The 12,560-nt window shown below is 34.1% G+C and overlaps 6 protein-coding genes across 6 annotated transcripts; 1 reads left to right on the top strand and 5 right to left on the bottom strand.

Annotated features, from left to right (window-relative positions):
* Positions 1–356: 356 nt before the first annotated feature.
* NAEGRDRAFT_71312 (uncharacterized protein) lies at positions 357–1,130 on the bottom strand (the record flags this gene model as incomplete). Its single annotated transcript, XM_002673614.1, has 1 exon — positions 357–1,130. The coding sequence occupies one exon, from the start codon at positions 1,128–1,130 to the stop codon at positions 357–359; it is 774 nt and encodes a 257-aa protein (XP_002673660.1).
* Positions 1,131–2,098: 968 nt separating this feature from the next.
* Positions 2,099–2,794, bottom strand: NAEGRDRAFT_80896 (methyltransferase). The gene has a single exon (XM_002673613.1). It carries the CDS (start codon positions 2,725–2,727, stop codon positions 2,101–2,103), a length of 627 nt encoding a protein of 208 aa, XP_002673659.1. The 5' UTR covers positions 2,728–2,794; the 3' UTR covers positions 2,099–2,100.
* Positions 2,795–2,888: 94 nt separating this feature from the next.
* Positions 2,889–5,409, bottom strand: NAEGRDRAFT_58957 (uncharacterized protein; the record flags this gene model as incomplete). Its single annotated transcript, XM_002673612.1, has 1 exon — positions 2,889–5,409. The coding sequence occupies one exon, from the start codon at positions 5,407–5,409 to the stop codon at positions 3,277–3,279; it is 2,133 nt and encodes a 710-aa protein (XP_002673658.1). The 3' UTR covers positions 2,889–3,276.
* Positions 5,410–6,303: 894 nt separating this feature from the next.
* NAEGRDRAFT_71309 (uncharacterized protein) lies at positions 6,304–7,245 on the bottom strand (the record flags this gene model as incomplete). Its single annotated transcript, XM_002673611.1, has 1 exon — positions 6,304–7,245. The coding sequence occupies one exon, from the start codon at positions 7,243–7,245 to the stop codon at positions 6,304–6,306; it is 942 nt and encodes a 313-aa protein (XP_002673657.1).
* Positions 7,246–7,960: 715 nt separating this feature from the next.
* On the top strand, positions 7,961–8,743 carry NAEGRDRAFT_71308 (uncharacterized protein; the record flags this gene model as incomplete). Its single annotated transcript, XM_002673685.1, has 1 exon — positions 7,961–8,743. One exon carries the CDS (start codon positions 7,961–7,963, stop codon positions 8,741–8,743), a length of 783 nt encoding a protein of 260 aa, XP_002673731.1.
* Positions 8,744–8,828: 85 nt separating this feature from the next.
* On the bottom strand, positions 8,829–10,280 carry NAEGRDRAFT_51504 (uncharacterized protein; the record flags this gene model as incomplete). The annotated part of the gene is made up of 1 exon (XM_002673610.1): positions 8,829–10,280. One exon carries the CDS (start codon positions 10,278–10,280, stop codon positions 8,829–8,831), a length of 1,452 nt encoding a protein of 483 aa, XP_002673656.1.
* Between the last annotated feature and the right edge of the window lie 2,280 nt (positions 10,281–12,560).

Here is a 12,560-nt window from a genome sequence, read left to right as displayed (position 1 = left end):
TGGTTGGTAATGAAAAATTGGAGGCTTGATTAGAAGTAAGTGGCCAATGTTGAATAGTTCCTTCGTTTGGCATTGTATTTAAAGTGTCATCCATATCTAGAATTATATTATCTCTCTGGTTGTTAACATTGTTACTACAATAAGAATTAGCCAAATTTTCAATCAAGGAGTTTCCAACTCGATAGTATGACCATTGAGAATGTTGTTGATTTGTTTATCCAATTAACCAAAGCAATCAGGTGTTATGCTCCAATATTAATCAAACAGTAGCGATTCCAATTCTAAATACAAACACTGGCATTGAAAGATGAATTGCTCAATGCATTTCCAAAAAGAAACCTTCTCCTGTTTAAGAATCACAGACCTTCTTTTATTGTTGCCTTATTCCACTTCCACATGATCATTTTCCTCTCACCAGGTAAATAGCTTCTCTTATTCCTCTTTCTTCTTTCTGGAACAAGAGAATCCAGACTCGATGATGAAGATGAATGTGTCTTTCTCGAAGACGAATTCTTACTAATTTTTGGAGGGAGAGGTAGTGAGGGAGGATTTGTTAGAGCTATTGTTTCTTCTAGTTGTAGAGTGGAAGCATTCAAGACAGGATTTGTTTCATATATTTGTTTAAATTGACTTTTAGAATGTTGTTGTGGCTTGGTTTGTTGTGAAGCATGTTTAATACATGTAGAAAGAGAATGTTTCTGTGATTGGCTAATGCATGATTGAATGAAGTCTTCCACATCCAATTTGAGAAAAGTAGAATAAGAGTCCGAAATGTCAGTTGAAAGCGTCGAATGTCCTTCCACAGATGTTACTGAAACAGTTTCATGAAAATCTTTCCTACTGCTACTACTGCAGCCGTTATCATAATTGAGCTTGTCCTTAGCATTATAGAAATAATCCTCACATGATGCTGAACATGATGCTGAACCAACGTTTGCATTTGAATGAAATCCTTGTTGTGGTTTCATAGCAAAGGCATTGTGCGAAAAGCAAGACATGTAAACTTCCCTTGGCGAGGATGGTTCACTATGTGTGAAAAGGCAACTTTTGTTACTGTCACTGTTGTTAGAGGATGACCAACGAGAAACCATCCAACCATTCATATAGGACTCGGCGTGATGATGATTCATTCTTAATTAATATATGGTGTTAGAGACTTGATTATCTAGATGCAAAATTGAGTGGACACAGTGAATGTAATGCTGATGAACTGACCAAGGTGAATATATTGTTGAGAATCCCACAGTTCTAGAGTATTTGTTGTTCTTTTTTTGATCATGAAATTTTGTGATCTCCCCTTCATCCCTTCTTCTTCAACACAAATTCAAACAACAACAAAAGCTGGAGAGGGAGAATATGCACACTTGTGGACGAGGAGAACCTTAATGAACTAAGCTCTTATGAGGAGATGTGACAGAACCGCCGAAACAGTCTAGGGTGTTTTGTTTGATAGAGGAAAGCTGTGCCTTCTGATTTGGTATTGAGCACCTTCCTTAATAGAATTAAGAATCGTTCATCAACTGTATCATGGACGTACTCATCAGGTTTGGAGAAGGGTACTTCTCAAAATAGGAACTTTAAGGCTGTATGATAAGGATTCTTATGAATGATTTTATAACAGTTACCAGGTAAAATTGAAATGAACCATGGGTGTTTAGCCATGCAACAAAGTCATTCTTAAATGGTCAAATTCATTTCAATATATAGACATTAATGTTAAACAAGGTGACACACAAACTCCATGGATTAATTTGCTAACAATTAAGATTATAATTAACCAACAAAAAATCAAAAAACAATTCAAAAGGTTCCTTAATACCTTCTTGTTGGTGCCCTCGTTTTCATAGGCAAGTGCAAGAAGCAGCAACTTCTAATAGATGTGTATGATTGTCTTCCTTAATCTCTTCTAATATATTTACACAATTTATCTCTCAAAATTCATCATTACCAAAGTTAGGGATTAATACAGCAAATACTTAATTGTGTTGAATATGCTGTTTATGTACCTACTCAGATGTATATATGAAGTATTACAAAATTGGATCACTCACATGTGATCAAGTCATTTTGAAATTCTCACATGAAACCTTTAACACATGCTTAATTTATTTGCCCTATTTCAACTTCAATGGATACAGAACTCACAGAACTCACTTGTTGTTTCTGAGCAACAACATTCGCATCATTTTTCGGTTTTTGTAAAGTCAATTCCAAACAATTTCCATGAACTTCCCTCACCAAAACTACAAATCCAACTTGCTTTACAATTTCCACAATGCCATCCTCTGAATAGGGTGTCACCAGAATTCCTCTCCTTTCTCCCCATCTATTTATGGAATTGGCAATTTGTTTGAATGGAAACCAACCACGTGCATGTAACAATACATTTCCACATAGAATTCCACCTGATTTTAAGACACGAAACATTTCCTGGAAAGATTCAACAACTTGTGGAAGACAATGAATGGAATTTGCAATGTTGAGAGTGTCAAATAGTTCATCTGAGAAGTCTGACATGTTTGCTGCATCTGCTTTGAGGAATTTCATGTCAGATTGATTGGCGAAACGATGTTTGGCACCTTGTAACATCTTCTCTGCATAATCTACACATGTTATTTGGATGTGAGGTAGTTGCTTTCGTCTACGCCAATTTAAAATATACTCTAAAAGAGTTCCAGTGCCACAGGCTACTTCCAAGTGATTTTCTCCCATGTTTAAACCAAACATTCGAATTTGTCTGGGAAGTGTTGATCGGTAGGCAAATGTTAATATGAAAAATCCTCTCACATCATACCTGTAAACATGTTGAAACAAGACCATGTCAAAAACTATTCGAAAGTGCATCAACTTACCACCAAGGTTCAGAACGATATGCTTCATCAATATCTTCAACAGTTTTGCTTGTTGCCATTCTTTTTAATTTGTTAAATCTGCAACAGATGATCCTTTAGAATTATAATCTTCATTCTGTACTAGAAGCCGCAACTGCACATATCGGGCTATCTGAAACTACAATAGCAATTTCAACATTAGCAATCACACTACTTCCTCTATACTTCCACATTTAGCTCCATTACTGGAGAAAATTGCAACATCCAGCGCGCCAAATAGATTCCAGCATAGATGTTGGATATCAAAAAAACTTGTAATTTTCATTATAATTATGTGTGATAGAGTAACAATGTGCTGGATGTACTGGTATAACTTTCTATATTGTGCTGTTCTATATATTGGAATTGGTTTATTCCATTTTGTTTCGTAGAATGTTTACAATAATTATTGATTTCTATTGGAATTTGAAGGATTGATAGACATTTTACGAAGTTGGAACTGTTTGATGCGCTCCCATTTCAGATATTCTTCGGTTTCTTGGAGACGAGAGAATGTGTCCATGATATTGTTGAGGATTTCTTGGAAGATTAGGTCCTTGACAAGTTTTACATCAAGAGTTTCGGATTTTTCAGTTTCTTTCATGTATTCGTAGAATTTACGTTTGGTTAGGGAAGGGAGGTTGACTTCGTATTTCGAATAGTTTCTTACAAATAATTCTTCTATTTCTTCTAGGTCAGTACGTGTAAATTTCTTGTGGGAAAATTGCTGTAAATTTTCATATAATAGAATATTCTCCAAACTAAACTCTTTCTGTGCATATTCTTTAAGGATTTTAAATAAATTCTTATCAGAAATTATATCCTCCAGTTTTTCACTTTCGTCATTTTTCGAATAACGAATCATTTTGAAACATTCCAATACCATTGTTGTTCCACCCATTGCCATGAACGCAGACAATGCAATCAACATTCTAAACAATCCAGATAATACTTGAATTCTTGTTGGAATCACAAATGGAATAAGCAACAGCAAAATGATAATTAAGGATATTAAATCTATTCGAATCAGATAAGGATCATCGAAAAATAGATAATACATGATTCCTTTCATTCGAATATCCTTTCTTCTGAGAATAATATCAAATATAGAATAAATAATAGCCAAAATAATTGCAATGGCAACAATTACTCCAATAATTACATTTCTGGAAACACTGATTGCAGTCTGATTCAAATAAATTTTGATAAACATTGGAAGAAACACCATCAACAGAGCAAATACAATCACAGATGCCAAAACTGTCACAAAAATTCCAAATCTGACAGATGCCAATCTCTTTAAAAGTGTAATTCTCTTTGATTTTGAAATGATGTCATATAAATTTCTCAAATAAAAGAATCTAATAACTGTCACACAATAAATCGTCACCACAATAGAAACAGTTTCTATAGAAATCATTGAATAAATAATTGGACAGGTTGAATACAAGTATTCTCCACTACTAAGAATTCTTATTGTAACAATCAATGGACATATCCACGGCAACAACAATCTTACCTTAATAGTATTCTTATTCCTCATGAAAATTAGTCCAATATAAAATATCAAGCAACAGAACGCAACTGCATAGTGAAATGGTTCACTTGGAAGCATTGGTTCATAGAGACAGATCGGAGATTTGCAGGAAAAGAAGAAAGATGGAAGAATTTCATTGTAAATGATGAATGGTAAGGTGAGGTTTTGAGTTTCGTGCGAGAATTCCAGAGAGTATTTGGAAATAGAGTTGGAAATGGAAGAGCTATTGTAAACTAGTTTCATATTAGTGTAGGAATTGAGAAGATTGAATTGTTGAACTTGGAAGAGAGATGAAGGTTGTCTGATCCAACAATAATCATGTTTCCAATAGCATGTTGAGAGGGTTCCATTATTTTTACAATTCTTCATTGCATTCAAACATTCTGCAATCTTATCTTGATATAAACTTTCAGTTGATTCTGAAATGTTGCTTGTCGTTGAATATTGGATTTCGTATGGAGCCAAAACTTGAATTCTAAAATCACTCATTTCTAATAACCTCCCCAATGCGAAATTCTCTCTGATTTTCCTCACCATGATAGGTAAATCGAAATCTGTCGTTATCAGAAACTTGATCTGTTTGTTATCCACAAATGGATTTCCAATCATACAATCCGTAAGCATCAAAGTGACATACGAAAGTTTTCTAATATTCAAACCATTCATAAGCATGGCATGTTCAACACTCCTTTTGAATTCATCCTTTTCTGGAGTGTCTTCCTCTAAGAGTGACGAATAGACATGTACATCTGTTGTAGGTCCAATTTGATTAATGACGTTCCAACTTGACTCATCTTGACTAGCTGTCTGATTGAATGTGATGAGAATGATCGAAGAGTTGGATCCAAATACTTGCAAACTTTCTGTTGTGGAGCTTTTCTGAATAAACACATTCAATGTTGATGAAGTTATGGAAGAGTGTGTAGAACATGTGTCAACAAGCAAGAATCCACACCAACAAAACACAAAGAAAGAGAAGAGGAGAGGTGGCGTTGCTACCATTTTTTTGTTCTTGTGATCACGTTTCTCATTCCAAGTGCCACCTGTCAATACAGATATTTTCCTTTCCAAAAATGACTTTACAAATGTGCACCTAACTCCTACTCAGGAACATTGATAACCACTTAACAGCGAATGGAAAATTAATAGTAAGGTCGTTAAGTATGACAGAATCCTTATCTTCTAAGAGAAATATTTCATCACTCCCTCACATTAGCATCACTGCTATATAATACATCTTCTTCTAGTCAGACAAGTGGATATCCATATAGCTCAATACCATTCAGCCCTTTGAGTAGATCTCAATCTATGAACTGTCTTTCATCTAATACTAGTAGTATTACAAGCTCTCCAGAATTAACGCCAAATTCTCGTTCTTCGTTTGTGGAAATAGGCCAAGAAAATCAACTCATTTAGTACCATCACTTCAACGAATTCTACAAATGGACTTCCTGTCATCTGATCCCTCCGTCTAATTCTATAACCCTCTTCCTTATATATGAGCGGTTCAATTTATTCAAAGATCATTGAAGTGACCTCTCCTAGCTTTTGTTCTCCCTATGTTTATTCCTGTGTAATACGTATTCAAAGGAGAAACAGGATAAGTACATTAGCAATGAAAAGACTCACCTAATTGCCAACATTTCACATGAAGCAAGAAATCCATTACATGGCATTATTGGTTGGTTCTACGATCTTAGTAATGTGTGGTAAGCAAAGTGTGAAAAATATTAGAGAGTATGAAAAAACCAACAATAAGAAAAGTACACTGCAAATAATTGGGAAACAGCTGATATGTTAAAAGAAGCTAGTTTCGATTCAGTTAATTAAAAGCCAATTCTAATTGACAAGGTGAGAGAGGAAATTGAAAAGGCTCTGAAATCATCCAATAAAATATTATAATTCATTCCAAATTTCCCTTGCTGTTTTGCTATCAATGATACGAGTTCGAGCGCCAACTGCACTGCAACAATAAACTGCAGAGATACTAGAAAATTTCAATAATTTTTTCAAGCTCGAAAGGTCAACAGGAATATCTTTAGCTATGAATTGTTGTAATGTGTAGAGTGTTGCAGCATTGAAGGAATCGCCAGCTCCTGTACCATCTACAATTGGTAGTTCATTATTTGAATATGCTTGACAGTAAATGATAGTATAATAATGTTGTACTCCTAGATGGTCTGTAATTGAAAATGAAAAGTCTTGAGTCTGAGGTGAAGAGCTAATAGTCTCCAATGATATGATATCCGAAAATGATTTTACTTGAGTTTCTTCCATATCCACCTTTTGAATCATGCATATAGATCCCTTGGATCCCAACGTTTGAATTAAAAAATTAGGGATCTTGTTCTTTGTTTGTTTCAAGAGAGAATACAGCAAGTGAAGAGAAATTAATTCATTAGAAATGTCGACCTGTTGCATCCACTCCTTAATTTCTTCATTTTGATTCATATAATAATCAAGATATTCCTTTCCAAATCCTTCAGATATTGTAATAACATTCGATTTTGAAATTAGTTCCAAAAAACAATTCAATTCATATCCAAATCTCATCCTTTCACATTCCATTACAATACATCCTCTACAATCCATTGCATCAATATATTCAATTGCTACATTAGCATATCTTCCATCCAAAAACAGCAAATCAATTTCTCCCAAATTATCTTCTTTACAATAACTTTCCAATTCTTTAAATTGAAACCCTTCCGATAACGGAGTATTAACAATAGTTCTATCAAATGCTTCATTAGAATCCCTACTAGGTGTTACCATTATATAACTAAATGAAGATTGACAATTCGGAGAAACCACAAAACCACTCAAATCCAATCCCATCTTTCAATTCTTCAAATTCTTGTTTTATCGATTTTCCAACCACATCATTACCAATTTTTGATATTAATTTAATTATTGTATTAAAACTTTCCGATAATTCTTTCCCCTTTCTTGATGATACTTCCTCTATCAAATCATGATCATTATTATTTTCCTTCCTCATCATCATGAATAAATCAAAGGCTACATTTGCAGCATTTCCTCCTCCGCACATTTTCATATTCAAACTCTTGTTTTTTGAATTGATGGAAGGGAAGTGATCGAGTTGGGAGACAAAATCCATTGTGCAAACACCTAAACAATGCACGTGAATTGTCTTTTGCATTTTTTTAAAAGAAAACACAACTTAAACAATTAAACACATGTAATAATGAATATGTATTTAAATTTATTGTAAATATTTAATAAGAACGAACAAGGGTCAATTCCTTCACTGAAATTATCAATTCTAGAACATTGAATTCGAGCTTAGTAGTATCAAACGTCCTCTCATTTGGAAATGAAAACTCCGACTAAAACTTGAACTCTTTCCACGAACTCGAAAGATGTTGGAATTTATTAGTGCGTCTAGTCACTAACAACATCAATAACAATCAATTGGACAATATATAGACACCTCTCATGTTCAATTTTCCAACAAGAAGCTTTCTCAATCCTTTAAAATCCAAGCCACTCAGAAACAAACTCTCAAAACAATAAGAAAAAAAGAAACGAAATGCATCACCAACACTCAAAGAAATCATTGGCAGTCCTCGCTGTCATGTTAATCATGTTCATTGCCTTGACAATGTCCACACTCGCTCAAGATAACAATATTTCTCAAAGACCTCCAAATCCACCACCTGGTCCAAGACCTGATCGTTCAGGACAAAGACCTCCAAGACCAGATCACTCTGGACAAAGACCACCAAGACCTGATCATTCTGGTGAAAGACCACATCCTCCACCAGGTCCACAACAATCAGGAAATCCAAGACCAATGCCTTCTGGAAAAAGACCTCCACGTCCATTACCATCTGGACAAAGACCACCTAGACCAGATCATTCCAGAAGACAACCAGGTCCAGGTCCTCGTCCACCAAGACCAGATCGTTCTGGACAAAGACCACCAAGACCACAAGATTCTTCATCAGCATCACCAGATATGGATCAAGATGATTCCAATATTCAAGATGGTAATGAAATGACCAAAACTCAAAATAGAGCTGGAGAACAAGGATTACCAATTGGTTTAATTCTTGGTGTTATTGGTGGTATTGTTGCTAGTGTTTCATTGTGTTTGGCTTGTGGAGCTGGAATTGTAGTTCTCATTTTGAAGAAGAAGGGTTATTCTATTTCATTACAAAAGAGTGAAGCTCATCAACAATTGAGAGAGGAAGAAGATGATGCCTCCGTTCCAACTATTGTCACTCCTCAACAATATGTTGCTCAAAATCCAGTTGCTTATTCCATTAATCAAGTTCATTATCCAAATCTTAATCAAGAGCAACATGTTTAAAGTTAACAAAATATCCAATTTTGAAATCCTATTCTCCTAACGACGATTTAATAATAATCAAATCATGTAAATAAATTAGAAAATTTTAACATCTCTTTTCAAAATTAAGAATAAAAGGTTCAAAGGTACATCTTGTCATGATGTAAGTTTCCTTAATTTTAGCCTGTTGCTCCTTCAAATGTTCTGGCACTGTAATTCTGTACTTTTTCAATAAATAGACGAGAATCTGTTTAACTTCTATCAAGGCCATTCTTCTTCCGAGACAATCTCTTGGACCAAGTGAGAAGGAGGCCAAATCATCCTTTGCAAACTCGAGTGTTAAATTTCCCATTGTTCCCTTATCTGAGCTTTCTGATGAAGAATCGTCTTGCTTATCTGATGGTTGATAAAATCTGTCAAATTTGAAAGTATCCATAGCATTATTGTGGGAGAGTTTGTGATGAACCATAATGTTGAAAACAATTTGGTCTCCCTCATTAAAGTGCATTCCTCCAATAGTTTCTCCTCCCTTCTTGGCAACAGTTCTGGAAACGGCACCTACTGCTGGTTTGACCCTGAATGACTCCTTAATGAATGAGTTCAATAGAGGAAGTCTTTCGGTAAGATCTTCAAATTTCATAGATTCGGCTGACTCTACTGTTGCATCAATTTCTTCAATTAATTTCTCCTGAACATCTGGATGAATGGCCAACAGCCTCAACATGAAATTCAAAGAGGTTGAACTTGTCTCAAATCCAGCAAAGAATATAATAAACATAGCACTGACCAATTCATCATCACTCAATTTTTCCTCATCTGATAAGTTTTGAGAAGCACTACTCTTCATTAACAAGCTCAATAAATCTTCATCTTCCATAATTTCATTATTCTTTTGAATTTCAGCTGTCTTTTTACTAATCATATCCATGGCAATCTTACGGAAATTATTCTTTGCCTTCTTGAATTTGCCAAAAATTCCAAACGGTAAATATTCAAAGAACCATGTAGGGAAAACAAATTTGTACATGATTCCACTCAACAAGTCAGTTGTCGATTGATGAATTTCATCTCTGTGTTTTGTACTCTTATTAAAAATCTCAATATCATAACCAAAAGCAACTCTGTTAATAACAGTGAGTGTAATTGACTTGAGTTCTTGTGTAGTATTGACATTTCTAATATTTCCTTCAGCATCTGAATCATAATTATCTTTCCAATATTTAATCATGTTGGAAAGTTCTTCCATTGTGACTCTGAATACATTTTTCAAGTGAGCATGATTTGAAAAGATTGGATTAGCCAATACTCTATGTTTCTTCCAAATAGGATTGGTTGAATCGGCAGTTAACATATTATGTCCAAATAATCCCAATGGTTCCAACAACTTTTCATTCTTGGCCATAGTTTTATACTTTCTAATGAGTAATTCCTTGATTATTTCTTGATCCTTAGCCACAGCAAAATAAAGATCCAATCCTTTTTGAATCTTTACAATTGTACTATCAGGATTACTCGTAAAAGCCTTCAAAATACATGAATACTCATAACCAACAAACATTTCTCCGGCCACGAGTGATCCCAAGAAGGGTGGTAGAAAGGAAACAAAGCCAGGAATGTGCCTATACTTTAAATACAAGTGCACAAATCGGCATGTATAAATTATCAAGTAGAGAATGATCAAAGAAATGAAAGAGAGGAAAATCAATTGAAATGTACCAAAAGATTTGATGTAATCGGCGAGTGATTGTGTTTCTTGCATTTCAAGTTGGGAATTTTTTTTTAAACTTTCAATGCCCCGCTCATTTTTATTGACGCTTGTTTTGACGATTTTATAGTCATGAATGACGCCTTTGTTTATGCTTGTTAAGGTGTCATTGGGACGGTGTTGTGGACGTCAAAATGACGTTTTTTTTCGTCATTTTGACGGTGTCAATTTGAGAGTCATTAAGACGTCAAAAAAAGCGTCCTCAATGACGTCTCAAAAAGTGTCTCCAATGACGTTGCAGAATGATTATTAATTTTTGATAAATTGAAATTTTATTGAACTATTCATAATTCTTACAAGTTGGAAATCTTTCATCTTGAACCATTTCACACTGAGTGAAACTCAATGCTATGAAAGATTCACACCGTGTGAATTAATATTGTAAAAGATTTCACACCATCAAAGATGACAAGGAAATTGACAAGAGTTTCTTATAAAAACGTGAAATAAAAATTTGAATTGATATGTCTTGTAAATGAATTGAAATGATGTAATATAATTGATAACTGATACGACTTACTAGTATGTTGAGGTATTTTTTTTGAAAAATAGTTTAAACTGGTTGCAAAAATAGAAAGTGTTTATTTTAGAGATGAAGCCAAATATGGAAAGACATTTAATATAATGTAAAGGCCATTTTGTGAATTGGTTTGAAGTGAAAAGAGCCATTAATTTGCTGGCATATTGCTGGTATGAAATCTTGTTTGATAGTGTCTTGTGAGACGGTGATTGTTGTGCCATTAACAGCATGTCGAATCTCAATTTGTGAATAATTTGGAGAAAATGAATTGACTTGATAAATTTCTTTAGAGGGAGTGTGTAGCAAGTAATCTCTTTTGCTATTGATTATATAATTACCACAGACACATTCTAGTTTACGATTGGGAGGTTTCAAGTTCAATAATTGTACCAAATTTACCATATCAAAGAATAGAATTGAATATCTTAAAGAATTGGCACATTTGAAGGGTTTTGAGAGAATGTTATTCATTGCCTCAAAAATAAATGCGTTATTGCACCACAATGGACCATATAGACGGCAGTTCATTACCATTTCAGCTGCTATGTGAAAATTTGGAGAGCAAAAATTAGCATCCTTCTTTTGAAAAAAGTACAGAACTGAGTTTAGCTGTTTCTGCAATAATAGAAGATCTTCTAATTGAAATGAGTCCATTAGCTTATCAATAATTCTCACATATTGAATAATGTGTTGAACTATTTCTTGAATTTCACTATAGCTTGGAATTTCCTCAAATAATTCGAGATAATAATGACACAGAATGTAAACTTCAATGGATTTCAGGTGATTGATATTCTTTGCAATGGATCTTGGGTGCTTGTGAAAAAAGGAGGGAAACTTCTGTTTTAAATAAATGACATCAAATTCTTTCCAATATCGTTCATCAATTAAATTGAGAAATTTCACCAAAATACCTTCATAATTGTAATGCATGTTATCATATGAACAGAGACATGTTGGATTAGGATTGAATGGTTGTAATAGGATTGGAGAAACATTATCCATTCCGGGTGGTAGATTTGAGTTTGGAAAATTGTTAATGAGAGAAATCTCATTGTGATATTCTCTGTATTTGAATTTTTCAAAAACCTCAATGAGTTCTGATTTTCCATTCAATACTACTAATCTTGTTCGAAACTCCAATGGATAAACTTTGTGAGAACCAGATGTATCTTCACCCTTAGTGTTACACAAGTGACAAAAATAAAATCCTTGGCGTTTAAAGAATAAAATCTCTGATCTTGCAGGAAGGTCAGCAATTACTCGTTCAATTATCATTTCCAAATTAAGGTTTTTTTGATTTGAATTTAGACAATTCAGATCATTCATTATTACTTTGAGTCCAATTTCAATATCTATCTTATCAGGTTTCCTTGGTAAAATGGCCCATAGAAAATTATTGGTAGATTTCTTTCGATCAGAAGGACTCATTTCATTGAACTGTACAATGAAATTATAGAAATTATTCAAGCTCTTTTTAAATGGTGAAACTCCATCACCATTGAGAGTACCAGTGAGTCTTTTTGTTGAAATGGTTTCATCAATCCAAGGTT

Source organism: Naegleria gruberi (assembly GCF_000004985.1).
Source record: "Naegleria gruberi genomic scaffold NAEGRscaffold_45, whole genome shotgun sequence".
In the NCBI taxonomy this organism is placed as follows: domain Eukaryota; phylum Heterolobosea; class Eutetramitea; order Acrasida; family Naegleriidae; genus Naegleria; species Naegleria gruberi.
The sequence above is the reverse complement of the archived record's forward strand: the minus strand, read 5'-3'. Positions and strand labels throughout refer to the sequence as shown.

Coding starts and splice junctions, on each gene's coding strand:
- NAEGRDRAFT_80896 (XM_002673613.1), bottom strand. CDS start 2,727: ATGTTTGGTTTAAACATGGGAGAAAATCACTTGGAAGTAGCCTGTGGC.